Below are 27,739 nucleotides of genomic sequence, written 5' to 3'. Positions count from 1 at the left end.
GCACTAATGAATGTCATCTTCTGTTTTGTCATGAAAAAAGATCTTTCTGCTGCTAAAGGAGACTGATTTAGATTATGAATAGCTGTAGTGATTTGCAAAAATGGCTCCAGAGAGATAGACTGAGATTCCATATACTCATGGCACTTGAGGTTTCTGCCCTTTTTGTTGAAAATTAATTTGTCCTGTGGGTTATTGGATTCTAGCTCAGCCAATGTATATTGCTCAGTCATCACAAATTTACTTAAAATTTAGTGTAGCTGAAGTTCATTCAACAAGACAAAAGTCTACAGTTGAAAGCTTCTAAAAATCTTTTTTAAAAACTGGCTAACAATGTAATTGAAAGTGCTGGAATCAAAGTAGATTCACAAAATGTTTTTCAGGTATCAAATACATGGTTTATTCAAGTAAAGAGACTTTTCACTTTCCTTTTTCAATGGTGAAAACAACTGGGTGGTTACTGTTCCCTTGACATAAGGCGTTTTTAGTGGCCTATGCCTCAAACCCTAAACTTGCATTCCTAAAAGGACAAAAGGCACCATGTAACGTTGTACAGCTCACTGCACTACTTCTCTAATTTCACATGTACTCCTTTTTATTGAACAGGGAGGATAACTCTGTTTATAAAATGTGAAATGCATCTCCTCTCCTACACACACTTCTACACAGACTTTCTCTTTTTTCCTTTTTTTTTTTTTTTTTTCCTTTTATCATCTTTGTCAACCTTTGATGCATTGGTAGAAATTTTGGTTGTATTCTTAGAATCCCCATCTAGTTGGTTTACTTAGGATTAAACATTCCTGATGCTTGTGTATTTGACATCCCAAAGACAAACAGGGTAAGGTTAAAAACAAAAACACTAATTCCGTTCAAATTAGCAAGCTTCTTGTTTAAATTAAAAGGCTGTAACTAATTTGATTGATGGGTGGAAGTCATCTGTTAGCCTCCACGTTGGTGAGTCTGACTCCTGAATCACCACTCAGAGGGATCAGGAGGTAAAGCTCATCAGCAGTGCAACCACACAAAGGTGGCTGGGGTGCAAAAACTAACACGGGCAATGGTGGAAGGAGGTGATTAAAGAACAAGCAGATCTTAAACATTCACAGGAGAGTGGTTTTTCATTAACTATAAAGGATAAAACTCTTCTTGAAGAGAAATAATTCTCTTTATTTTAAGCTTTATCGGAAACAGTTTCATGTCTCATTTAGATGATGGGGATGTTTTAAAAGAAAAATATAAAGGCAGATGGAACTGACATTATATGGGAAAAGCTCATTTTGTGCACAACTACTGTGGATGGTTCCCAAGTAGTAAGTCTATAAACAGTTTGTTTGCGTGCTTTCTATCAGGAATTATGCTTTAAAAAGCCAAACAAACAAGAATTTAAAATTCAGTGTAAATTTGATAATAAAATCAATTCATATGCACCTCAGTAAAATAAGAGAAAACATTCTGAACAAAAAATCATTCACAGCCCAAGTCTGTGTTCAACTGGCTATTTTTTGTTTCTATTTATTTATTTATTTATTTTATTCCTAGCCCTAGTGATACGTCTGAATACAATTGATCAAGTTTAAGCTATAAGGATCTCATCTCACTGCTTGAAACACAAGGCTTATACGATTGCAAGAAATGAGATACAGTGCGATAACCAAATCATGACACAATGGACTGGAAATTTTAGATTAATAAACCTCCTTCAGAAGAGAACTAAATAACTTTTACAGTTTTATCTATGGCTATTTGTTTCTTTGAAGATTTATGGTCCTTGCAACAGATATGCATCTTATCTTTCACTCTTAAGATTAAAGGCAGATGATTTTAAACAGGCTCCTGACTGGCATAATCTGGAATTGCAGATGATCTTCCTTTAAAAAAAAAAAAAAAAAAGGCTAAAAGTGAACTTGCAAGTCAAATGAAAATATCATTACATATGTCAGAGGGTCTTAAAAAAATAACTCTGCATAGAGCTAAACAAGATCTAATCCTTCTTATTGCAACCTGCTATCCTCGGGAAGGACTTCAGCAGCAAGGTGCAATCTGTAATGCTTAACTAGGAATTAAAACTTTCCGTGCTGCTGCTGCTGCTGCTTTAATTGATTGATGCTAAAAGTTTAGAAACTAAAATCCAACCAGCTATTACAAAGCTCCTTTAACCAAGCCTTCCCCTTTGAAAGCCGGATCCTCAATTGAAACTGGCAGCCCACATTTTTAGGTTTCAAGCAGCTCTGTCATTCTACGAGGAATGTGTCTGCCACTTCACACGATAGCTTGAGCTGAAAGACATGTACTTTGAATCAGAGAATCAATAGAACACTTAATGGACAATTAGGAGAACAGCTGTAGGACTGTCAAAGGCCCATCTGTACACAGCTCAAACAGCCTCGGCCTGGACAGGGCATGGAAAACACAGCTTACTGCCCCAGGGCACCCGCTCCCATTACAAAATCCCCCTTTCATTTCACATTTAAAGTTAATATAGTATTCTTTTTTCATTACAAATTTTAACACGTGTAGAAAATTATGGAAATTGCTCGGGCCATTTGTCAACTTATATCATGTGAATTGATCAATAAATTTCACCACTTTGTTGTTAATGTAGATAAATTTTGGCATTTAATTAAGCTACAGCGAAAATGTGGCCACTTTTAATTTCAGCAGATGCTACCTTTTCATCTGTAATACAGGACTACATTGGCAAATGCAATCCAGTCGCTAAATATTTATAGACAACATGACAATTCCTAAAAGAGTTATCATCAATGATTTTGGTTCTGAAACAATTAGCATTGTTTAAAAGAGCTCATGTGGAAAGCCGAAATAAATTCTGAGCAGCAGATTAAGTTATGGCTCTACAGATACATTGCATGTATATAAAACATAAATCTACACACGTTACTAACACATAAACCCACGGTGATTATTATCGGAGTACTGTCTATGGCACACATACACACAAACATATGTAAATCCTGCTAAACAGGTACTAATTCCTGTACGCCTAAATACGCATGCATTGCACATACATCTGTACAGATATCTCTGAATTAGACCTATATAGCAATATTTATCTTTAATGGAGCTGCTTTGCAAAACTGTAATGGGAGAGATTGATCTCAGAAATTAACGGCACAGGAGGAAACATTTCATAGCTAAACAGTTTATGTAAAGTAACTAAGAGCTGAAAAGACATTGCTGTTTAGAAAATGTATTTAACTTTTTAAAATACCAAGTAAATTTCTAAGCCACTATAATGCAGGGATCAGCCTTTAAACTCCTGGATATTTTTTAAGCACACACAGATTTGGCCAGACAATAAGAAACATAAATGAACATTTTAGGCTTTCTATATGGCCTTAGGGACCCCAAGATGAAATCCTGCCTCTGACAGCCAGAGGCCCTAGACACAGCACTCAGCAGCAAGGCTTGACATGATAAACTGCTGTATCTCATTGGAGCGGGTAGGGGGAGGAGGTTGCCTGGTGGTGATGTTGCCAGTGCCTCTGGGGTAGGAAGAGTCTTGAAATCCCAGTGATGTTTTTGCTATAATCCCTCTGACCGAGCAGACAGCCCCCCAGACCTGGGATTTCTGCTAAAAAACTTGCTTATCATTTAGAGGACAATTTTGCTATCAGCATAAACTCGTGTTATGGAAGACACTGCAAGACAGGGATATCCGTGGTGGTCACAGACCCCTAACCCTGACAGGGTACTCGCAGGAACTAGAGCAGACAGGTTCAGCATCTTCCCACACTCAGGCAACAAAACAATCCTGTATTCAAGCACCAGGCAGAAGGGCAGATGTCCAGCATCCCATAGGTAAAATTCCTTCTGTTTGACTCCTGTGTGACTTGATCAATTTTCACGCTGAGGTAAAATCTTCTAACTTGGGGGAAAAAAAAAAAAAAAAAAAGAAAAAAAAAAGAAAAAACCCAACACACTCAGACACAAATCATTTTTAAAGTGGAGTTTTTGTTTTTGTGGATGTCACCACTGCAGCATGTTTTATTTTTAGGTTTTCAGAGAAACTGGTCAGCAGATTTCTTGAAGTTGCCGGGTAGTAAAGGGGACTAGAGAAGTGTTCAAAGTGAGACGAAGTGGCTTCTAGCCAAGGATTTGCAATTCACCCGGAGAGACCATGGGAACCCAGAGCTGTAACTGTGGTTTATGTGCAGCAGTTGAACCGCAGGGAAATAGCTGGACAGCACAGAGTACACTCAATAAATATGGATCATTCTAACCAAATCTGGAGTCATTGAAATTACCTCACTGGCCTTTCCTCTTAAACAGAAAGCATTGCCTCAGCTTTCCGAGGAGCTTTCTGCATCCCCAGCACAGCCATTGACTCCTCCTGGCTGAAGCCGGGAGTGCCTGCGGTGCCTGCCCGTGGCTCCCGGACTTCCAGTGGAAGATGATCCAAGAGGAGATGATGATGTTCCAGCGGAAGCTGATGATGGGTGTCTGTGGTTCTGGCTCAGGAGCTGCAGCTTCTACACGATGTGATGCAAGTGGACTCAGGTCGGTGGGAAGAGGCCCGTTGAGATGGTTTGTGTGAGAGGTGGACCACGCATTGCATGACAATTTTTTGTCTGAAATTTTAGACCTTCAGAAGGGAAGTTAAAAAAAAAAAAAAAAAAGCTTAAAGATCTAAAAACCTCAGCATCATATTCTGCAGTTAAATTTCGTGTGCACCCATAGTAGGGGAGGACTGGCAATACGTGCTGCTGAGCTGTTTTATCACTCACCCTTTCTCCCTGTCCCTATGGCAGAGGCAGCGAGCAGAGAGCGAAGGGATGCATCCCAGCACCAAACCCGGATCTGGCAACTACAACTCCCACGCCATGCAACCCGCCATGCCTTCATTTCTTCTTCAGTGAAGTGAAAAACACTTGACAGTTTGAAACAGGAGTGCTTGTTGCTCAACCAGATGGCACTGCCAAGGACTTTTACTAAGTTTTTAACACTGAAGAGCTAAACTCCAGGTAGGAGGGGATTACACTGGAATGAACAACCAAAGAAGCCTATTAAACAATCTTTGTTTTTAAAGGATCTCAATAATAACAAATCCATTTGTCTGTTTCACCAGTAGAGCATTTTTCTGGGAGATCCCTATTTATCTGATTTATTAGAAATGCTCCATTGAGACACAAAGCATTTTTCTAATAAACCTAGAGGTTAGCACTATTGTTTTCAGTACAGCTGACCCTTGGATTTGCTGTAAAACCAGAATCATTAGAAATGCTCCATTGGTTATATTGAAGCATTTCTAATGAATCAGAGGGTCAGCTCTATTGAAATAATGTAAAATATCTAGATTCATGAGGAAAACTCCATTGAAATGCATAGAGCGTTTCTAATAAATCCAGATTTTAGTGGAGCTCAACCCTGAATCCATTAAAACGTTATGAAAAAATAGTTACTGAGCATGCACCTTAAGTACTTTTTTCCTGTGTTAATCTCTCATTTATTTTAAAATGCGTTGTAAAGATAGCAAAAGGCATCAGTGAAAATTTGTTATTTAAAGTCTGCCATTTCCTCTGTGTACATACGAGCAGAAAGCCAATGGTGCCACCAGAAATACAGCCCCTGGTAGCTCGTAACAAGTGCTCAGTTTGCATCACGCTCTGGCAGCTTCCAGGTAGGAGGATGCACAGGTAGGTGGCTGCAGGGAGCACAGCCCTGCACATGCTGCCGCCTTCCTGACGTTAGGCACGTACCAAGCAGGAGTGAGCACTGGGAGGGTCAGAGCTTCAAGCTTTAGGTGCCTGCAGAGGAGCTGCTTGCCAGGAGCGCTTGGGTGCCTCAGTCAGGATGGCCGCAGGAGGGATCGGGGAGCTAGCAGAGACCGGAGCAATGCTGGTGTCGGTGCTTGGGAGAAAACATCCTGGGTGCACACAATGAGAGACGTATCATTGCCTGGGGACTGTGGAAGGAAGGTGCAATTGTTTATCTGGGTATTTAAATGCCAATTATCTATGGCACCTGAAAGCAGTTAATGATCATAAGCAGCAGCGCTTCGTGGATAAATATCACCCTGGAAATACATTGCTCCTAACGTCACAAAGGGCCTCCTCGCTGAGGGACACAAGCATGTTTGGCAGAGCAGAAGTGTTCAGCTTGTCCATCCTACGGAGCCTAAGTCTGAAGTGTTTTATCCTTTACTAAATAACAGACACTGAAGGTGATCCCCTGCTGGTTTCAAAAGGGGACATTTAGCCAAATGGAAGCCTCAGTGCTGGATGCAGATGAGAAATGTACTTCAGGCACGTGTCCCTAGATTAATTGCCAGATACCTTGAGGCATCTGCAGTCTACAGGTGTAGTTATCAGTGGCGAGGTTAGATGGTCCATACCTGAGGAGAAATCACAGCCTGCTCTCCTCTGCAAGTTTGATATTTATTTGTAAGTTCCAATCACAAGGCCAGCAATAGAGTAAGATTTTTATACCTGACAAGCTGAGTTGGCTTTTTCTACCATTTGTACTGCACAACACTATCCCAAAGCCTGGCAGACTTTCAAGTTTATTTTAAGACAGATTGAATGGCTGTAATCTCCTAATAGTGCATCCTAAAGACAGGTTGGTTTTGGCTTAATGCAGTGACAGACTTTGTTCTTGCCATACAGCAAAATTATACATTCATGGGAGGTGGCATCTTTAACAACAAAATAATAATAGTAAAAAAATAATTCTCTGTTCAATATTTGCCCATTGTGTGTTCAATATTTGTTGACTTGTTAACTCTCTGAAAACGGAGGCCCATAGTAATAAAAATCAGTTATTAATAGTAGCGTGTTATGTGCCAGAACACAAAAACCAAACAAGAAGTCTCTCTAATTTATTGTTTCACAACAAAGCAAGAAGAAGTAAACATTGGCAAATTTATTGTAAGGGCAGGGATGAGTCAGTCCCTCGGTGCCGCTCCTGGACTTTCAAGGCCCTCCTCAGAGCAGAGTTGAAGCTAATTTTGTCCATTTTGCACATGAGCCTCACGTGAAAGTTGATGTGGCGAGTTTTCATGATGATGAGGATGGTGCCTGCTTCTCTCACGTTTTGCAGCTGGTGTTTTACTTCACATCTTCTCTTCCAGAACGCTTCCGCTGCAATGCACGTGCTGTGGACGTGGCGCTGTGTGTACCAGCCTGCGGAGGATTTTTGAGAGCTCTGGGTCAGTGACGCCCTGGTGACCCCCTGCTTTCAGGTGACACAGCTCGAAAGCTCCGAAGACAGAGGCAAAGGAGGTGATTGTATTTATGGGCTCATCCAATAGGCCCGGAACGAGTGATGTGAGGTTCAGTATCCCTAATGCTGTAGGTGAAAAAGCAAAATTGATCATGACAGAATTGATTAGACCAATGTTATGTTAGGCTCCTTTCTCCCTGGTATTTCTGATGACTGAAAGCAGGGTAAGAAGCACCTGGAGGTTTGAACTTCACTGCTCTGTAAACCATAGAGCTCTCTAGTCCTGCTCTCGGTTTCGAAGCAACTGAAAGAAATTATAAGAAGCTTCTTTTTAGTTCAAGGGCAGGTCACTGAAAAACAGCAAACCGATTTTGGACAAAGGAGAGTCTGCCGTGTGACACTGAGCCTCCAGTTCTGCACGCTCGTGGAAAGGGTTCCCTGCTGGAGCCACACTGAGGCTGTGTGCAGCAGGGCTCTGCACGCCCCAAGCAGCCTCTCATTTCTGCAGCCTTACAGCACACCTTAGATGTATTTCAGACTAGTTTGCTTAAAATTAAGCGCAGAAAGACAATACATTCATCACATCCCCTTTACAAGGCCGTTCAAGGAACTAGGCTTGTGTGTGTCGTAGTGTTTTATAGCAAGGGTCTCTCTATAGGTCCCCACGCTTTCAGCAAATAACAGAGAGGCTGCTTTGCCTCGGAGATGCAGACTAGGTTCTGTTTATTTTATGAATGCATACAGTCAGCGTATCTGCAGTTTGTCAGCTAATGGTGCTCTTCGTTTAGCTGCTCTGTACTTATATACACACATACATAAAATGTATATAAAAAGTATATTAATAGAATTCTATCTCAACAGATTTAATTCTTAAATGCTACATATACTTGTTTAATCTCTCATTTTAGAAGTAGGAAAGGTTAGATTATAACATCAGGTTAGCTCTCTTTGAAGCAGGTAATAATTAAGTTGATTCACTGTTGCAATTACTGTCAAATCCCCCTTAATTACCACGGATTTTATAGCAGCTTCATTATACGTCTGCTGTAATGCATTGTGGCCCTAAGGAGAAGTGTTGCAGGAAATTCTGCATAGCATGTATAATTCTAACCTGCAGTTAAAGCTTCCAGTGAAAGCCTCTGCACTAAATTTATCTTTTTTTGACATTTTCCCCCTATTATTTAAAGCAGTTGAACTGCAGTAACACCACTAAAATATACACCTAACTTCATAAGTGAAAATTGATCTCTTCACAGGTATTAGGAATAAAAATGGAGAAATTATAAAATTAGCAGTGAATTATTCTTGGGAAACTGCTCAGCAAAAAATGAGTAACACTTCTGGTCTGGTATCATGGACGGGAACAAACTTCTGCCCCATTTTGCAAATCATGTAGCTCTGAACAACCTTTCCTCACTTTTCCAGGATGTAAGAATTTGCCAGATCAGTCTGCCACACATCGATATTTTCACCTATTTTTCATTTTACATTTTATAAACTGGATCACACAAATATAAGGCACAGGCACAACCAATAGCTTTGACAATTTTTATTTCATCCACATATTGAACATGCTGTTACCATATATTATAAAGATATTTGATGAAAATAGCAATTTGGACAATGCTAACACCTACTGTACTATCAAGCACGCAAGATTTTTTAAAGCAGCTCTTCTTTATAACTGACCTTCCAGCTAACTTTTGTAACAACATAGCCTCATGAAACTGCTGCTTTATGGCTCATGTGTCACTGCTTGTTTCCATTGGAAAAATCTTTACAAATCAGGGTCTGTAAATTGAGCCTGCAACAGTTCAAAACAGATAACTGAATAATGTGTCCCATGGATTCTCTTGTAACGAAGGAATTTACTCCACCGAATATATTAGATGCAGAAAGGGCTTCAGTGTCAGTGACACTATTGGCAGCTGTGTTAACAGTTAAGGAGCTGGCTTTGTACAGCAGTACAGTTATTAAATTTCTCCAGAGACCATGACTCATTAATCAAATATTCATACATCTCTGTAAATACACACTGAACAGAGAATACCCTCAGAGTTGAGCATCCCAGCACAAGTGCTCTTTCATGTAACACTGACAAAATCCTGAGAACATGCGGTCATGTTTTGCATTTCTAATGCTGTATGTACTCTGTAGTACCCCAATTCCTAAAAACAGAACACAAATGATCTTACTGATTGCAAGTGTTACACAGTCACAATTAAAATTGCTTCACTATTGCTTCATACCATCTTTTTTAAAGTGAAGACAGTGAATCAATTCTTCTATTCTTTGTTTACCATCAGACAAGTAACTTTTTCCCATACGGATGGAGAAACCCGAGGCCATGCTCCTATTAATACAAGAATTTGTATTAGCATGAAAACAACAAACCACTGGTTGAACTGTGAAAGCCAAAGCACTTCATATATTTGCAAAGACATGAGCTTGTTGTATTTGACAAATACTTTATTCCGTGTTTCCTCATTGCCAAAAACCAGATTGTCTTCTCACCTGCTCCAGGGGAGGCACAAATGTGTCTGAACTGAGGTTTTGACCTTGAGCCTGTTGAGATCACAGTTCATAGTGGAAGCGTCTCTCTGTGATCAGCTGAATCTCTTTCTCCGTGAACCTCTGGAAAAAAAAATCATTTTCTGTTTGAACTCCCCATCTTAACGCATCTGTATCTAGGACTGTGTTTTGGACTATTGCAGAGTTACAAAGTTCAGATTTATACTTCTGATTAAGGCTCTCTGTGGTTTGAAGGAGTCAGATGCCTTTATCTAGTGTTATTTGTAAGTGGGGGTTATCATATTACTGACTGTAGACCTTTTAATTTCTGTACTACTGTGCTCTGCTGCTCTGATCTCTAGGGAGCAAGGGCATTGAAGGGAACGACCTGCATCTTCAAGTCCAGCCCCCCGAAAGCATGGCCAGCACAAAATCCCCAAAGATCTTGCTAACAGAGAGGGAATTTACAAATGAATCCTGGAAAGAGGTGAGTCTCAGAATATATTCCTTTTTCATTTGTAGAGGCCGGGGCATAGAATCTACCAACTGGAACCAGAACCTAGTTGCAGGTTTTGAGGGGCACTTTATAAACCTGCATAACTTGCTTATATTCTGAAAGTACCTTGCAAGGACTCAGCTTAAGGACTGAACTCTGATTAGTTTATTGCACAGCAATTTAGGAGAACGGGTTGGCTGTGTTTTTTTCACCAACAGTATGAAGTGCTTCACTAGATTTGTGCTCGTTGGAGGAACAATAATCCACAAGAGAAAATACTTCTTTTTCTACTTCCTCTTCTAAAAAATATAGACTCTTTAAGCACCTCCACAGTTCCTGCCACATCAATTTCAGTGCATTTTAATTTTCTTTAACAGAAGTTGACATTTACGTTTTAGAAAGAAAATCCTCTCCTATGCTTAATTAGGGCACTGATTGAGACAGGGTGGCAATAACCTCCCCCACTTCTTCCAGGTAAGAAAAAATCCAAGCTACCTTGCTCCACAAGTCAGCCCACATCAATAAAGAAGCTGTGGGCCTGTGCTGTGCGCCACACCGAGACCAGCACGGCGCTGCAATTACAGTCCCCTGTGCCTCTTGTCTGCCTGGGGATAGGGACAAGAGTCCAGTCCCAATCCTGGGCATCCCCAGGCAGTCCTGTTACCCTAGGTGACCTTATCCGCTGACCCAGCAAACTGACGGGTGTGGATAAATACCTAAAACGTTGACTTTAATAATGTTCCCTTGGGACATGGGGACTCATTGGCAGGATCAGAGTGTAAGAAAGGAGTGGATGGAAAATAAGAATAACGTGTGAATGCTGAGGTGAAAATGCACAAAGCCTTGGTTTTAACACATGCCTGCACACCCACTAGCGCTAGGTGAAAACAGCAAACATTTATTTGTGCATCTTCTTGCATAAATAAAACCCTGCTGATTTGCTTTGATGGCATTTACGACCACATTTATTCATAAACATTAGAGTGAGCAAGTTTTTATTTGCAGGAGCGTTCACAGAAAACAAAAGCGTCGTGAATTCTGGTGTGAATAAATACCAGAGAGCTCTCACACAAGAAGGGCTTCTGCAGTCATTAAGTAAAGCTCTTTTTGCTATTCACACTGTGGATTCAAACAATTACAGCTGCCCGTGAACTGCTTACAAACAGGGAAGGGAACTGTTTATAAAGCTCAGTTAGCCTCAATTAGGCAACAGAAATCATCTCATGAAGATAACCAGTCATACGGTCAAATGATGATTACTCAGGGCTCAATCCTGACTCACTCAAACGCCTTTTTACATCTTGTTGGCAGTGGAGATAAGTTACCAGCATTTTAAGGCCCCCTTTACATAACGTGATGGTGTCTAACCAAGGTGGCACCGGGCTGTAACACAGTTGTACAGCTGGAAAGCAGCTAGAGTCTAGCAGGGGCTGGCCGTGGGGATGGCACAGAAGCGCTCGGCAGGAGTGCTGCTCTGCAATTTCCACCTAACTGTGATCCGCAGCCCTCGGCGCAGGATGAGGGAAATGTGCTCCAAGCACTGCGAAGAAAATGATACACAGCAAGACCACAAAGTGATCTGGCATGTTCTGCCCCCTTGGAGGCTCCTGGTAGAATAAGAGCTGCTGCTTCAGCCTCACCAAAAAGGTGTCCACCCGTGTCACCTGGGATGAAAATGTTTCATGAGCAGAAAGCGGGGTGAGCTGGATCTCAGATGTGCTGTTTGTATTCGTTTGTGGTATTATTGACCTTTCATAACTCACGGTTGCTTTTCACTCCATCATTGGTTTAAGCGATTGTCAATAACTCTGGAAATAAATCAGCTCTCCAGAGTGAGTCCACTTTCTTACTGTAATTAATGGCAAATAGGAGAGTCCTTCCCTGCATCCCCAAATCCACTGCTGCACCACCCCTAACAGACACACTAGCCTGCTTTCCATTACCAGCACTTCTTGGTTTGGAGGGTTAAGTTAACAAAAACAAAACTACAAAAGACTTCCCTGAGGATAAGAAATTTGCAAGCCAAGGGCAAGGAAGAAACCAGGGCGAGGGCCATTGGTGCCCTCATGCAGGGCACTGGCACAGCCAGAGAGTGCTCGGGACGGGGCTGGGATTCCTTCAGTCCCACCCACACTCGCTTTTTGAGCTTTCCAGCTGGATTCTCATACTGGTAAACAAAAGTGATGTTTAAGTGGCAGTCGGGGTACGTAGAGCAACCGCTTATTGCTGCTCTACCCAAGGAGCATGGTGCCCTGCTGGCAGCCGGGCCTACTTGCCGCGTCCTCTCAGAAGCACAAGGTCGTGTGGACTCCTTGGGGAGCAGCGAACTCACCAGTGGCAGGTCCACACTTCACAGGGTTGTGCCTTTTGCCAGGATCGAGGAAGACTGGGTCTTGCCAGAGCATGAAGACAGCATTGGCCTTAAAAACCAGGTGTGGGGATGTCTGGGGTCACCTCCACCTGCGGTTGCTGCTGCACCTGTAAGGAAATACAAGAGCTGCTTTCACGTAGTTCTTATGGTTGCCTACTTACGTTGTTGTAGTTGAGGGGTGGATCATTAGTCCTGGGGGGGAAACGTAACCATCGAGTGAGAAATGTGCTGGGGGGACTCTGTCTTGCTGTTCCCACAGGAGCAGAGCTGCTTTGAGACCTTCAGGATCAAATTAGGGAGGCTTCAGTTTTCCATAACCCTGGAAGCACCAGGGACCAACAAGAGCAGAACCAAGCCTTTAAGGAGAGGCAACACAAGCAAGCAACTCTGCTGGTGGCCACAAATGGGCTTTGACTGGGTGACAGACTTGAGGTCCTTTGTGCTGCACCCTGTGGGCTACCCACGCTTCAGTCCCAGCTGCAGCAGGGAGGGACAACCCCGAGCACCTTCACCAGCAGATTGGGAAGCGTGACAGGCTTTGCTCACCAGTCAGTGAGAGGCAAGTCAAGGGGAACCCTGCAGTCTCACTTTATGTTGAAAAATGGGGCCAGTATCTTTCCGAGAAGGGGAAGAAAGAGTCCCAGCTACTCATTTAGTGTCCTAGATCGCTAATATTAGTGTCAAGCTAATATTAGGTATTATAAACACACAAAGAAAGGTAATTAGGTGATTCAAGATCAGACTTCTCTGAAAAGAACAACCATTTGCCACTTTCTGTGGTACGTGCAGTCTGGTTCAGTCAGGCAAGCGAGTCATCAGTCAGTGATTCGCGGCAGCCCTTTAAGGAAATAGGCCACTGCTGGGTGTGTGAGTAACTAATGCTCATTTGGTTTGTGTTTGAAGGCAGCAGCAGCAACAGTGATGACACAAATTAATTGCACAGTTTTCAGGAGATAATGCAGACGAGGTAAAGAGAATTACTATGCGATTAACATAGTTTCCAATTAAAGTCCCCTGTAGTTACTGAAAAACATTAATTTCTAGTAACTTGGTAATTTAACTTGTGTCACCACTGTACATGGATCTTCAGCACCAGGGCAACTTGTGGGCTTGCCTATGCCAAGTCTCGTATGAGAAACTTGAAAAAAAAAACCAACCAACCAAACAACAACAAAAAACAACTGAAAATAGCTACTAGTTTTTAACAGCCACTTACAGCTGGCTTCAAATAAAATGGCACTGCAGTAAACAAAAGGGTTTGGTAACAGACTGAAGAACCACGCTGAACAATGGCAGCTGTTCCAGCAGTGAAGTCTTGCCCTTAGTTTTAAAAGGGAAAAAAAAAAAAAAAAACTATTTAAATTCAGCAATGGTTTTCAACCGTTATGTTTCTTTATGAACAAGTTGCAAGAAGACTGAGACAAATGAAACTATTTCTCCCTTACAGATAAGTTTGCTGTTGGGGTGGTAGAATTACATTTTTCCTTTTAACACATATACCGTAGCTCTTGTATTTCCATTTGACCATTCCTATTACAGGAGTACCAAACCAAAAGCCCTTTTAATAGCAGCGCATTTCCAAAGACAGAGCTAGCTTCAGTGGGTACGCGCACATGGGATTTTTGGAGGTACCTGAACTTCAGCCAGTGGAGCTGAGGAAAAGGGGAAGCAAATCCTTTGGCTCCCAGCTGGGGTCAAAGATCTCCATGGCCTGTGTGTAAAGGCAGGTCAATGGGTACAAAGGCCTGGGCATGGAAAACTTGCAAAGGATGGGTCTTAGCCAGGCCTCATGGTTTCAGCCAGGCCTCAGCATGAGTTCAGGGAGCCGCACGGCGGCAGCCCGGCCTCCCCCGGCCTCCGGCCTTGTCCCTGCAAGGCTCTGAGGCGGTGGGAGGGTAAAGCCCCGAGGGGTCGCAGGCCTCAGCGTAGGCCCGGGGTGACTGGAAACACACATTGGTGTTGTGCAGGTTCTGGCATTTTCAACAACAAAAACAACACATCATGAGGGAAAAGTCCAGGGCACAACTCTGTATTTTCCTTAGTTTTACATAACTGAGGGCCGCTCTCAACTTCATTACAAATATTGCAGACTCCCCTGCTTTAAAGCCTCTAAAGCTTTTTACATTTTATTATTATTACTACAACAACAGAAGTTGTAAATGGGAAAGACGTTATTGATTCAACTAATGCGCTGAAAGCAGGATTGCTCTTTACTGTGCATTTGTTAGCCTTTGGGCCAGTCTGCTTCTTAACAGCCTGACACGATAAGACTTCCAACGCTGCTGCGCGAGATTATTGCACAGCCTGGCATTCCCCTCTACGAAGCTTTTCCTCGACTGTCTTCCCCTCTGCCGAAGATGTACGGCCTCTTGCCGTTCCCTCCAACTCCTCTCCTCCTCAGCAGCGCAGGCAGAGCGTGCATTTGTAAACTGTCCTGCTTCCCTCTCACCCTGAGCTCTCTTCAGCCACAGCCTAACAAAGGCCCAGAGCTCCAAGTTTATCTTCCTTAAATCCGTCCCCGCAGGCTCCCGATCATTTTTACTGTTCTTCTGCGACCTTTAATTAGTTAATGCCTTCCTCACGGAAAGGTAAGCAGACAGGAGAGCATCAGTGAGACCAGATTATGCCAAATGTATCCCCCCGCTCCGTGACAGCTTTTAGTGATGCAGCATAGAACTGCATTTTTGGTTCTTAAATGGGAAAGCAAAGTACAACTTTATGTGTAATTTCCCCTCCACTGTTACCCACAGGAACCACTTGACAGTTTTGCATTATTTTTGCTAGAGCTACATTAACTTGAGCTTCACTAAACAGAAGTCTTCTATTTTCTAGTTCTCACTGACATTCACAATTCCCCTCATTTTGACATCTAAATTCCATAAATATGTTGTTTACTCCCTCTTCTGGGCTATTAATGAAAAATACTAAGTAAGATCCAATCTGAACGTCCTCACATACACATGCAGCATATAAAAACACCGTGCCAATTATTAGTGTGATTTAACAGTGCAAGGGTTACTAATTCAGACAAATGATGTATGCGGCTTCTGCTGTTGTTTTTTGTTTGTTTGTTTTTCCTGAGAACAAGTGAAACCACAAATAATCTCATTTTGGCTTTTCAGAATATTCAATTAACACCTGAAGATGCACACCCCAACTCTGACGTGTATACACGATTTAGTTCTGCCTGACATCTGGCTATTAGTCACTTTTTTCTGAGAAAAGGAAAGAAGGTATTTTAATGTGTACACGTTGTCTATCCAAATAAGCATCACATTTGTGTCTTCTGTGCCTGAATGGCACTTAGAATGGGTTAACATTTGGTTTACATCACAACAATAGAATTTGTCTTTATTACACATAAACAGAGTATTCGCACCTTAATTTTTTTTTAGATGTGGGATTACATTCACTCTTAGAGGACCTGGTATTAATAAAGAAGGCACGTGCAGTTAATGTTTTCACACCTTTTATTTTTCAAGCAGTGTTAATACATAGTTTAAATATTGCATTTGTTAAAACACGAAACTATTTATGTACATTTCTTTGCAATTTGAGAACACACACCATCAAGTAATCATTTGTACAGTAATAACATATCAAAAAAAATTCACACCCCAAAATTTTAAACATCCAGACCCCATTTGCTTTGATCTAAAAGCTGCGCTAATAGGAAAGAAGCCTCAACATTATAATAGCTGAAACAGGAAACAAACACCACTCCTTTCTAATAATTGTTTTTAGCTGCTTTGATTGGTTGCAGTTAATTTAATAGTATAACCTTTAAAAATTGTGGGGCAAGGTAATACTTTATCTTCACTCCTCAAATTAAGGTTCCAAAGCTGGCTTAATGAGAAACCATTATAAAATCATACTGCTAAATAGTATCTTAACTCACAATTCAGCCTATATAATTATATCAGTATTGCAACTGGCAATTACTTCTGATATATCAAACTTACATCCTGGGCAGCGCAGTGGAAGAGAGGTATGTTTTAATTACCATATTAACTATTATTTGGGCTTAGGAAGTGAAACAGGTTAGAGTTCTACACTTACAACAAGAATTACTCAAATTTTGCTTACAAACAGAAATAAGATGGTCTCAAAACCCACAGATATGTGCCCATGACATAAAACCAACACGTATTTGACAGCCTCTGCTCAGGATTTGTCCCGGACCGAAACAACCCTAGGATCACATTCAGGCTTACGGCCAGCCCAGCTTTTTCAGAGGGCGAGACCAGGACGCAGGCACATTTCAGCACACCTGCCTCTAAACAATGCCATCTATCTTCACTAGCACGATGCAACATTACACTCATCCAACTAGTAGTGAACAAAAATAATTAGTAAGTACATTTATAAATGACATTTTAAAGACTATTAACATATAAAACATTATCATCTTTATGAAAATAGACCAATTTCAGCACAGCTAGCCTTTCTGGAAGAGGAGGACACTATTATTTTTTTTTAAAAAAAGGCAAGTGTTCTCCTGGACAGCTGCCAATAATCTAGTGTAAAATGTCCTTAAAGCAAGACAAACTCCTCTGTACTAAATCTTTTTAATCTTTTCTTTTCATCCTCAGAGAAAAGGTCATTTTCCTCACGGAGTGGACTGGAAGCAAAGTCATAGTCTCTAGAATGACCCTTTACAAAAGTAAACAAGGGGTATTTCTCCTTAGATGAAGATTTCAGCATCTACAATGTAGAACACATACCAGATAAAATGTTAAACTGGATTTGAAGAAATACAGTAAGCAGCAATATTGATCTGATTATGACTATAAAATGAAAAATGCATTTTTTTTTTATCATATTAAAACAAAAGCATTGCACAATCTAAACACCTCCTCCTCCTTTGAAAGAAACATCTATTTCTTCTCCTTCAGACAGTGAATAGCTCCATTTACAATTTTATGCCTAACCCTGCAACTTCTTCATACAGATCACCTCCACATACAGAATGCAGATTGCTTCAGTGCAGCTCGAGATCTTGTAAGAAGATTAAAATATATTTATTACAAGACAGTTAATGCCCATAACACTCTCTTCAGACACGGGTACGAATTGTGGAGCACCTAAACTCAAGAGATATTTTTGTTGTAGAACCACTAGGTACAATAGTCAACACTTTGACTAAAAGCATAAACATGCACACCTAAATAAGCCAAACAAGAGCACATTGTTAAAAATACACTGACAATGGTAACAGGCTGTGGTAACTAGGGCACCAAAAATCTACATTTATAAATAAGAGAACTGAGCATATAGGATGAGGGTAGTAGGAAACGATAAAAACTTAAAACAACCACCACCACACCAGCTACGTTTAGTAGCAGATACTAATCCTCCAAATACCGACAGTCATTTCCACTTTTCAGGCAGTTTTAGACAACTGTTCACTCATTTTATTCATCTCTTTATTTCTTACCTGCTTTGAAAAAACATCTCAGTGTACAGTGATGCAGTGACATGCAGAACTACACTAGCCTACAGGTATCCGCTGTGTGGAACTAAAATCTCTAAACATTGTTTTAAGGAGAAACACTTAATGTAAAGCAGAAAAAAAAATCTTTAAAGAGTAGGAACTATTTTTAAAGAGACGATCAGAAGGCTGGAAAGAAAAAAAAACACCACACAGATTCCTTGATTTTTACTGTGGTCTGAAATTTTCCCCTTTACCCTAGTCTACTTTAACTGCATTTGGTTATTTTGATGTGAAACCTGGGAAAAGGGAAAAGAGATGCAGAAAAGACATACACATAGCAAAAAGCAAAAGCAAAGAATAATAACAAGTATTTGTGGAAGAAAGGAAAAATGCTCGTCTGGAAAGAAAGCATTTGTGAGTCTTGCAAGACTAGATAGCTGGATGCAAAGCCTCTCATTCCTAGGGGCTGAATACAAGCTGGGCTAGGAAGAACCAAAATTTGGAGCCATATGAAGGCTGTTTGCAGGTCTGTGAAGTGGACGGCTGGACTCACACCAGCTCCTAACTGCAAATCTGCAACAGAAAACTTACCCAAATACTGCGTCTCGGGAAGCCACACATTCATGGAGAGCACCTTTAAAGATGGTCCCTCCAGATGAGGACAGCAACACTGCTGCTGTCTGTTGAACTTCCCCGAAGCACCCTTCCTACAGTGCCAGGAACATCGCTCTCCAGTTACCCAGGGAGGCGATGAACTCCTAAATACATCAACTAGCCCGACAAGCAGGAGCTGAGTGGTCACTGCAATGATTACCAAGCTACATCTCACTCAGTGATCACAGGTAATAAATACCTGATTTTACCTACTAAGTTCCATTTATTTTATAAAAACTAAATTGTCCAAAACTATGTACTTTATGACTTTGAGAAGGCACCAAAGAGGGCGTTTTGCAAAGTCCAGCTTTTTAAGAGTACTTCACACGCAGCAGTTTTGAAGCTCCATGGATGAGATTGGTTCATATCAGTGCAAAAATTAAGAATACAGATCTATGACATTTATATTACAGCTGAAATGACCCTAGGCAAAGCCAGTGAACAAACTCCAGAAACATGGTTTCTGCTCCTAGTTTTGCCGGGGATATCCTATGTAATACTAAGTGACCAAGTGTTGGACCCTGGGCCATACCTTAGTATAATAATTCTCTAATAAAGAACACCATTGGACAGATCTGTTTCACTTGCAAGTTCTTTAGGTAACACTGTGATGATTTCTACAGCTTATTTAATAAAAATTCAATATTTTTTAGGATCTCAGTGTTAGACAGGACTGACACTGTTGCCACTGCAATAATTCATTTTTGTACTGAGCTGCATCCAAGTTCAATACTCAGTCAGTTCAGTTCTTCAGAGAACTTTCAATTTCTGCTAAGAACCTGGCCTACAAACAGCAAAGCGCAGTTCGGCCCAAGTGGATTATTCATTTGCAGCCGTGGATTTTGGTAAGGGAACAATTCACTGCACTAAGGCAAGGCTGGTATCAGGTAATGCAGTCAAGCAGCAGCAGAGGCTGCAGCCAGGGAGAGGCAGAGCCTTCCTTCCCAGGTGCTGTGCAGGACCGGAGCTTCTTGCTGACCTCCTGGACGTGCCACGTGGAGCCGAGAAGCCAGGCAGGAGTGGCCATGCTTTCTGGGTATTCATGCTGGAAGTAAATCTATTGACTACTTAATTCCAAGTATTATTAAACTGCTTAACAACAGCTACCTAACTAGCAACTACAGAATGTAATTTGGATGGATTTTCACCATTCACTCAATTTGGGCCCTTGATTTCAAATTTCTCTATCATTGAATAAGTGCTTCATCAGGTTTATCCTCACATAATAAAAGCAAAATCTTTCCTCCCACCTCTTATAGCACACAAAAGCAGCAGCAATCTGAATTTGTTAGTCTGGCCTACACAGGGCATAGCGAAAGTACGCTGTGCTAGTAGTTTGAGAGTTACAGCACTCAAATTGCAAACAAAGGAAAAATAATGGAAGAGAAGGAAAAAACAAAGGATGTGAAGGAAGGACTGAAAGATCATAGGATGTTTTTCACACGGTATTTGTATCCAAACTTCCCTCTGCTATGAAACTTGCTGTGTCTGAAATACGTTGATACAAGATAATGTCATCAATATGAAAGAACTTCTATCCAAAGTGCTAGGAGAGCAGCTCCAAGCCTTCAGTCGGACCTGGCTATTTTCACAGCAGATGATTAGGGGAAAAAATGTACTTCATCCCAAGCTCAAAAGAAAAGTGGAAAAAAAAAAAAAAAACAAACAACCTTCCAACGCAGGTGATTTTGTAATTAAGTTTTTACCTCTCTGTATAAGAACTGAAAAAAACAACTTCAAAATCAGCCAAAATCTACAAAATCTTATACCAAGTATTAAGTTTAAAATGCTGTTTCAGCTATAATACTAACATTGCCTAACAGGACATTCAAAATGTTGTACAAACATTAATTCTTGCATACTTATGGTAAGTACTATGGTTTGAATATTAGTATCACAAATATCTTCACTGCCACTGAATCCTTTCAAAGACCTTCTTTAAAATCACAAAGCATGGTTATTGGCTACCACAGTTAATATAACATATTAATAAATCTGTCCTTCAAATATTCATATGCTGGCATAATCAAGAAAAAAAAAAGTCAATTACATTTGGACCTAGGTAAACCTATACCTGTATTTTTCAAGTGGAAGGACATGATCAGACAGATTTACTGGGTGATACCCGCTCCGTTAACTTCCAAACATTGTTACCAAATCATAAGCACGCTGCTTTACATTGAAACGCAATCAGAAAGAGCACTTATGCTAACAAGAAATAATATACAATTTTGGCTTGATCAAATACTTTCATTAAAAAAAAAAAAATCTTCCCAAGGGATTTATTGCCTTTTAAAAATTCCTCATCAGGTACCGGGTAATTCCAGCACCTCGGCAGGGTGGCTGCAGAAATATTTTCACTTCAATAGTGCCACCTCGTGGAGCTGCCATGTGCCATCCTGGCTGCCCGGCTCCGGCTTTGTTTTGAGCCCATCACTTTGCTCCGTTAGCGACAGCCTCACAACATGCAGCTCAGGTTCCGCCCAGGTTTTAGGTATTGGTAAAAACAGATGAAATTAAAAACAATCTGGATTTCTCACGTTTATAAATTCAGCAATAAATATCAAGAAAAGAGTTACTGGTATTTAGTAAAGCTGCGCTGATCCTCTGCCCTTACCCCTACACGGTGCACACATGCTGTTCTGGCTGAGGAATCGATTTTGCAACTTCGACACCTACCTTGGTTATTTCTTCAGAAGCCTTCTCAAAGTCCTGCACAGTTCTACAATAAAATCCTATCGTACAGCTCGGATCCATTTTTTTGAATGACATCTTTTTGGGAGACGGACAGTGGAACGACTGCAATTTGCAAGATTAAAAAACAGGAAATGGATTAAGGTTGAGAACGGTACAGAGCAACGCATTTACTTTTTCCTTTTTCTTTAACCGACAGCTTTAACACCCAACCCGCCCTATCACTTGTATTAAACCCCAGCACATGCTCCTGAAGTTGTTTCTTCCAACCCCCACCCAAGGAGGTTCGTGGAATTTGACTCTCCGCACGTGTACAGCCTCTCGCTGTTTGTGCTGCGTTCACCAAACTTGCATGTAGCGCCACGTTAGTTTGAAATCTGTCAGGTCCACCGCTCCAAGCAGCCCTGTATGAATATTCCCAAGGCAGAGGAGGTGAATGCTCTTCTGCAAATTGAATTTGTAACAGCTTTTGCACTATCTTACAATTACTGCTTTACTACCACCGCCCAGTGCCCCTTTCCCTCCCCCAGCCTCTATAAAAGAGGCATAATGGAATAAACCAACCTCATCTATTTGCCTTTAGTGAATGAAATGGGTTAAAAAACATACACACAAAAGGAAGACTGTATTACAAAAGCCCACAAGTATGGAAAAAACAAAAGCATGCCCTGCTTTACAAATATTTTTCTCCCTAATGTGGAATCTCGTTCCATGACGAATTACGCTCTGACAGTGCTGTGAACTGATACTAGCAGCAGCCGTGGTACAAAAGGGAAAAAAAAAAAAAACAAAACAGAACACTCTTCCCTCCACTTCTCATTCACAGTTCCTGAGAGAAAAGGTAACAAACGTGCCGTTCACCCTCATCATGAAATGTGCTCGTTTGTTACAGGGACCGTAGTTTTGAGTAGCAGCTCCTCGTCTGCAATTATTGCCTAGGTTGAAGCCACCACCTGCGAGGCAGTCCCGGCGGTTCTGCGGCCAGCGGGCAGGGCCAGCCGCTCCGCCAGCCCGTTACACCACGAGCGCTGCTCCTACAGCTGCTCAGCACCACAAACAAACGCTAACACACCGGGGTCGGCACCGCTCTGCGACGGAGAGATGCCCCCCGTACTAAAATGCAGGTTTTATTTTTCCTGAACTTCCCACGGCGCTCCATATTCCCCGCTGACTGCTCCGTGCTGGCTCCTTCCCCGTCTCAGCGCGTGCGGCGTGCCCGCAGCTCCTGGCACAGCACGGGGCCAGGGCAGCTCGCTGCCACAGCCCCAGCACCACCACCTTTCCTCTGCTGCCATCCGATTTGAGTACAGCAACAGCAGCCGCCGGCAGCTAACATCGAGCAGTCTTTAGGCTAGAACCCATTTGATCTTTAATTCTTTCTTTTTTTTTTTTTTTGGCTCATCAGAAAAGTCAATGTGCAGAAGACGACAGCACTAGTTCCCTACCCGGAGAGTATCTGGCAGTGCAGGAGTTTCACATGTTGAAGGGTATTTCTATCTGCTTATGATTACAAACCTGAGAGGTATTTGCATTAAACCTCTGCTAAAAAAATCTAAGCAAAGATTAGAAATAATATTTATACAAGACTGATTTTTATCATTTGTTTTTTTTTTTTTTTCCTAATTCTGTTCAGATTTTCTATGCAGAAGTTGCGGGTTGAATATTCATTCCTGGGTCATCAAATGCACAAACTGAATTCTGCCCTACAGTCACATTTCAACAACAACATTCCCACTGCACTTCTGCTGTACCGTTCAGGGCAGTGCTCTTAATGCTACACCAATCACTGTACAACAAAAGAAGTGGAGAGGCTTTTTTTTTTTTTTCCACTCCTCCAAACAAATGGATTCTGGAAGCCAATACAGAGTGGATTGATTTCCAACTTATTCTGGACAATTTGTCAATTTTGAAAATACTCCCCACAGATAAATCTAACAAGCAACTATCCACACTAAGAAAGCAATTTCTGTTTACTTTTGACATTTCTGGACAAAGATATAATACTATTAAATGCACCAAGCATTAAATTGCAATATATTTTCTGTCTGCAGAAAAGCATTAGGATGCGATCAAGCCAAGCTGGCAGCTTGTGTACCTTCAAAATACATTTTAAAACTTTATTATTTGGAAATTCATATTAATGCCAGCCTGCAGCATAATCTGGAGGATTAGTCATGGGAACAGAAGCCAAAGAGACGTGTGCTTTTTGCAGCTTGGCCACTGAGCTCCGGTGTGACCTTAAGGAAGTCACTTCAGCTCTACATCTCCGTGCTCTTCCCACCTTTTGTCTGGCTTACCCAATTAAACTGTAAAATCTTCAGAAGGCACCGTATTTTACAACGGTTATTAGCATAAAGAGGCAAAGATCTTGGTTATAATCTCTGGCTGCTGCCACAATGCAGTAGCAAAATAAGTAGAGAACTGGGACTCTCAGCAACCCTTCTTCCAAATACCTCAATGGGGTAAATTCAACAGTATCTCTGAAAAGAATGGAAGTTTCTGCCTAGGATTATTTTTCATTTTGCTGAATCTAAAACAGCAATTATGTTCCCTATTTATTTATTTATTTTTTTAATTTAGAACCTTCTAATTTCCTAGAGAACGTTAAGATTTCCACATTATATGTCACACCAATTAAAGCACGTTGTTAAGCATAAACACTGAAATCTATGTTAGTATTTGCTTTTAGTTAGCCCCAGGATTTAACATCAGCCCTGTATAAGCCCTTTGATATACGTAATCTCTTTTCCTAGATACTTTTTGGTGGTATCTTGATTAAGGTGTTGTGATCAACTTCAAAATATTACCTCCTTGAAAGTGGTATGTTAACAGTTCTTTCTTTTCATGATAGTGCTAGACAGGAACGCTGATGTTCTCTCCATTGTTCTCTCAGTTTAAGTTAACTCTTAGCTGCTATACAAAACAGAAGCCATGACGACGTAGAATTTGATTACATACCGTTTGACTTCCCTTCTAAGCATAACTACTCAATTTAAGATCACCTACCCAGTTCTTGAGCCGTGACTTCCGCTCTTTACAGGACTTTACTGCACACTTTCAAGAATCCTACATTAAGAAACTAGTATTTCAGGGGGGTGGACATAAATACATATTCCTCTTCCTTATTGAAATGCAATATGTTTTTTTTCTGAAGCTCTGTTTCCACGTTTAGGAGTACTTAACTTCACAGAACGCTGGCATGAGGAATCACTACTAATAACGAACTCTGCTCCAGCTCAGTTGATGCTGTCCTAAGCAGTGGATGCTTTCACACTTCACGAAGAGCTGCTCTGAGGTGCCTGGAAGTTCATGCAGAACTTGTCCACACCAATATCAAAAAGGAGAGCTTGTATGGATGGCACTGAGTGCTTTTACTGCAAGCACCATGGCTACTGAGCACTTCCGTCTGCAACTGATAATGTTTTCCCATGGTGCTTGTAAATAGAGTCCTTTAATAACCTCTGTTAAGCTCTATCTATTTTCAATGCAAATTATTTGGGAAGAAGTTAAAGAAAAGGGAAAACACTACTGTAAATAAATAAATGATAAAAAAGCATGATTTTTAACAAGTAAGCATAGCCTGAAAGGACACATCCATTACACCTTGATGCACCCAGAGAAAGTCATGGCCTAGAGAATGGGAAAGTAAGAACAAACCCAGCAACTATGTTTTCAGACCTGTCAGTTTCTTGGAAAAAACTATTCTATAAAAATAGCTTGAGTAAAAATAATAATAAAACTTGTTAAAAGGAACAGTTGAGAAGAGTTGAGTATTGTTCATCTAGTCAGTGACAAACCTCACTGCTCGGCCTTAGTAATTTCACTTGTAAGAAGCTATAAAAGTGACCTGCAAAGTGGTGAGAAGCAAAAGTTACATTTTAAATAACCACCTACTCCAGTACAGAAATATTAAGAATTCCTGGATAAACCTATATAAACTCCAGTTCCAAACTGACTACAGGCACCTACTGTTGAACACTTCAGTAATTCTCTCAATAATGTCCATTGCAACTTGAAGTTACAATAAATTATAAAAACATGACCAAAAAGATAAACTAACCCAATACAAATCCAACTAAATCACACTTAAGATCTCCAAATATTGTCTATTTTCTATTTTCTCTGATGGGAAAACACGTAAGGAAACTGGTATCTAGTTTTGAGATTTTCCAATCATTGAAAAGAAACAGATAAAGGTTAATGAAATAAAAATTAAAACCTCATATTGAATTTTTAACCTCTGGTCATTTTTGTTGATTATAGGCCTATAAAGAAGGGCAGAACTTTGATAAATAACATGTAACTGTAAAACCATAAAGATGCAGCTAGCTAGAACATCTCTAAATAATTAGTGTTTGATTCATATGGGAAGAAAACAGTGCCAGGTCTATATCCATACTACCTCAAGAGGGAAATCCTTTATGCTGACATCTACAAAAGATTGGCAGTAATGAGGATCCATGTAAATCAAACTGTCATCTACAAGGACAAAACAGAAGACAAGTAATTCAAAAAACACCTTATTATTACACTGCTTACAATCCAATTTCTATGCAGAAAAGCTGAAAAAAACGCCAGCAAGTAACTGCTTGCCAGGCTGATATTCATTGACTGAAGCATAGGTTTTTGCAGGACAGATTAACTTTTGCATAATCAAATATGCTTGTATAAGCAGAATTTTTATAAAGTGATGAGACTGTCATTTAATTTTTGGTGATAAAATTACTTTTACAAACACACAATTATATTCTGGAGTTTGCATATGAAAAATGCATTGTGCTGCTTCATCCTGACAGGAAGAATATATTGCTTGTCATTTAGGCATCAACTAACACCACTTAAACTAGTAAAAAGTAAATATGTAAATAAGAACTGCCAGACAGTAACAGCAAAGGCTCCTGAAGTTTGGTGAAATGGATAAATTATGCCTTGTTTATGCAACAAGGGAAATTAAATGTACATTTTACAGAATCCAATTATTGTATGAGGTAAATGACAAATGACTGGACTTTGGTAGATATGATGAATTAATAAGGTACTCATTTTGCTATTTTAATCATGCTATTTCCCACTGGCCCTATATTAACATCCTAACTCCTAAAGCAAAATATTGAAGAGACATAACATTAAAACACTAACCTTGAAATCCAGCAAAGTAATATGACTGCTTGGGTTTGCCACCAATGATACCAACACAATACTCAAGGCTTAAAATTCCCTACAAGCAAAACATTAAATAATTAGAACAGTGTTAAACAGAAAAAAAAAATGTTAAACTAAATTAAAATCTGCTCTTACTTTACTGTTTTTAGGCAAATTATTTTCCCCTTTTTTTCCTTTAAAAACAAACAAACGAAAACAAAACAAAAACCAGTTGACTTCCAGATTTTCTGGGACTTGACTCAATTTTATAAGCTTACAGCTGATCAAAGTGAAAGCCTGCCACCAGACATTCCAGAGAAACGGAGAAATTCTCCTTTTTCCTGAGATGCTCATACATTGAGAGAATTGACAGTATTATTTTGGGGGAGGAGACAAAACACAATGTCATAAAAGTTCATCGCAGGTTGCATAGTCAAAAGATAATCAAAATATTCAGATTTTCAGAGTTTATATACTTTTACATTCCAGGGCCTTGGAGGCTCTCCTCTTTTTGCATTCAAATGTCGAAGTCTGTCTGGAGCAGGGTATGAACTTTTACATCCACAGGGAGAAATGCCGTCGAAGCAATAGGAACTAGAAAATACAGCTCTAAAAACAGCAGCCCAAAGAACGAGATAAGAGAGAGAGAGAACAGAAAAGCCCATCAATGTTATGATGTTCTGACCACGAAGATAGGGAATTGGAGCCGTCAGTAGCTTGCCTCTTTGAGAAAGATGCATCACAAATACACCTATGGGGATGTAAAGAGAGGTGGGATGAAATCCCAGAATCATTTTTATCTGGGGGTGCAGAGGAAGGAATGCGCTCTCCTGGCCGTTGCAACTAGGAGCTACTAAGGACTAAGCTACTAAGGTTGGGGGAGCCACAGGCCACAGTCACACGAGTGCTGCCAGCGTATTTCTGCTCCTTCACGTTGTAAAGAGCTGGGAACTGCAATACGTGTCTGTGCTATCATACAAACCGAGCAGACGTATCATTATTTAACGAAACAGCGACTTTACAGCTACACCTTCTCGTGCTGGGGAGGAGGATCTACCTGCAGGCACACGGCTTTGCCAAGTAAGAACATTTCAGTAGTGTAAATGACTGAAATTCCTGTTACCCACAAGCTCTGGATGCAGTCGCAGACAACGAACACCAAAGAAAAGCTCTTGAGGTTTCTGCGGAGGCTGTTCAGGACGTTACTGCCCCCGGCTCTGCCTGCAATGCCCTCTCCCTGCACGTCCAGCCTCAGCCGCCC

The 27,739-nt window shown here is 40.8% G+C and overlaps 1 protein-coding gene across 4 annotated transcripts in view; it reads right to left on the bottom strand.

Moving 5' to 3' along the window:
- Positions 1–8,805: 8,805 nt before the first annotated feature.
- ATG4C (autophagy related 4C cysteine peptidase) overlaps positions 8,806–27,739 on the bottom strand; it is a 35,496-nt gene continuing 16,562 nt past the window's right edge. For 3 of the 4 annotated variants that reach the window (XM_067001730.1, XM_048062227.2, XM_048062228.2), the window contains 4 exons: positions 26,476–26,554; positions 25,739–25,815; positions 21,322–21,441; positions 16,007–17,258 (listed from right to left, as the gene is read on the bottom strand). In XM_067001730.1, the coding sequence (XP_066857831.1) occupies positions 17,088–17,258; positions 21,322–21,441; positions 25,739–25,815; positions 26,476–26,554 (447 nt within the window). In that variant the 3' untranslated portion in view covers positions 16,007–17,087. Of the gene's footprint in view, positions 9,811–12,515; positions 12,662–16,006; positions 17,259–21,321; positions 21,442–25,738; positions 25,816–26,475; positions 26,555–27,739 lie in introns of those variants that run through there. The other variant, XR_010833356.1, reaches the window with a different exon arrangement.

The sequence above is a fragment of the Anser cygnoides genome, chromosome 8, assembly GCF_040182565.1.
Source record: "Anser cygnoides isolate HZ-2024a breed goose chromosome 8, Taihu_goose_T2T_genome, whole genome shotgun sequence".
Taxonomy (NCBI): domain Eukaryota; kingdom Metazoa; phylum Chordata; class Aves; order Anseriformes; family Anatidae; genus Anser; species Anser cygnoides.
Note: the sequence above shows the minus strand (reverse complement) of the source record. Positions and strands in the feature narration are given on the sequence as shown.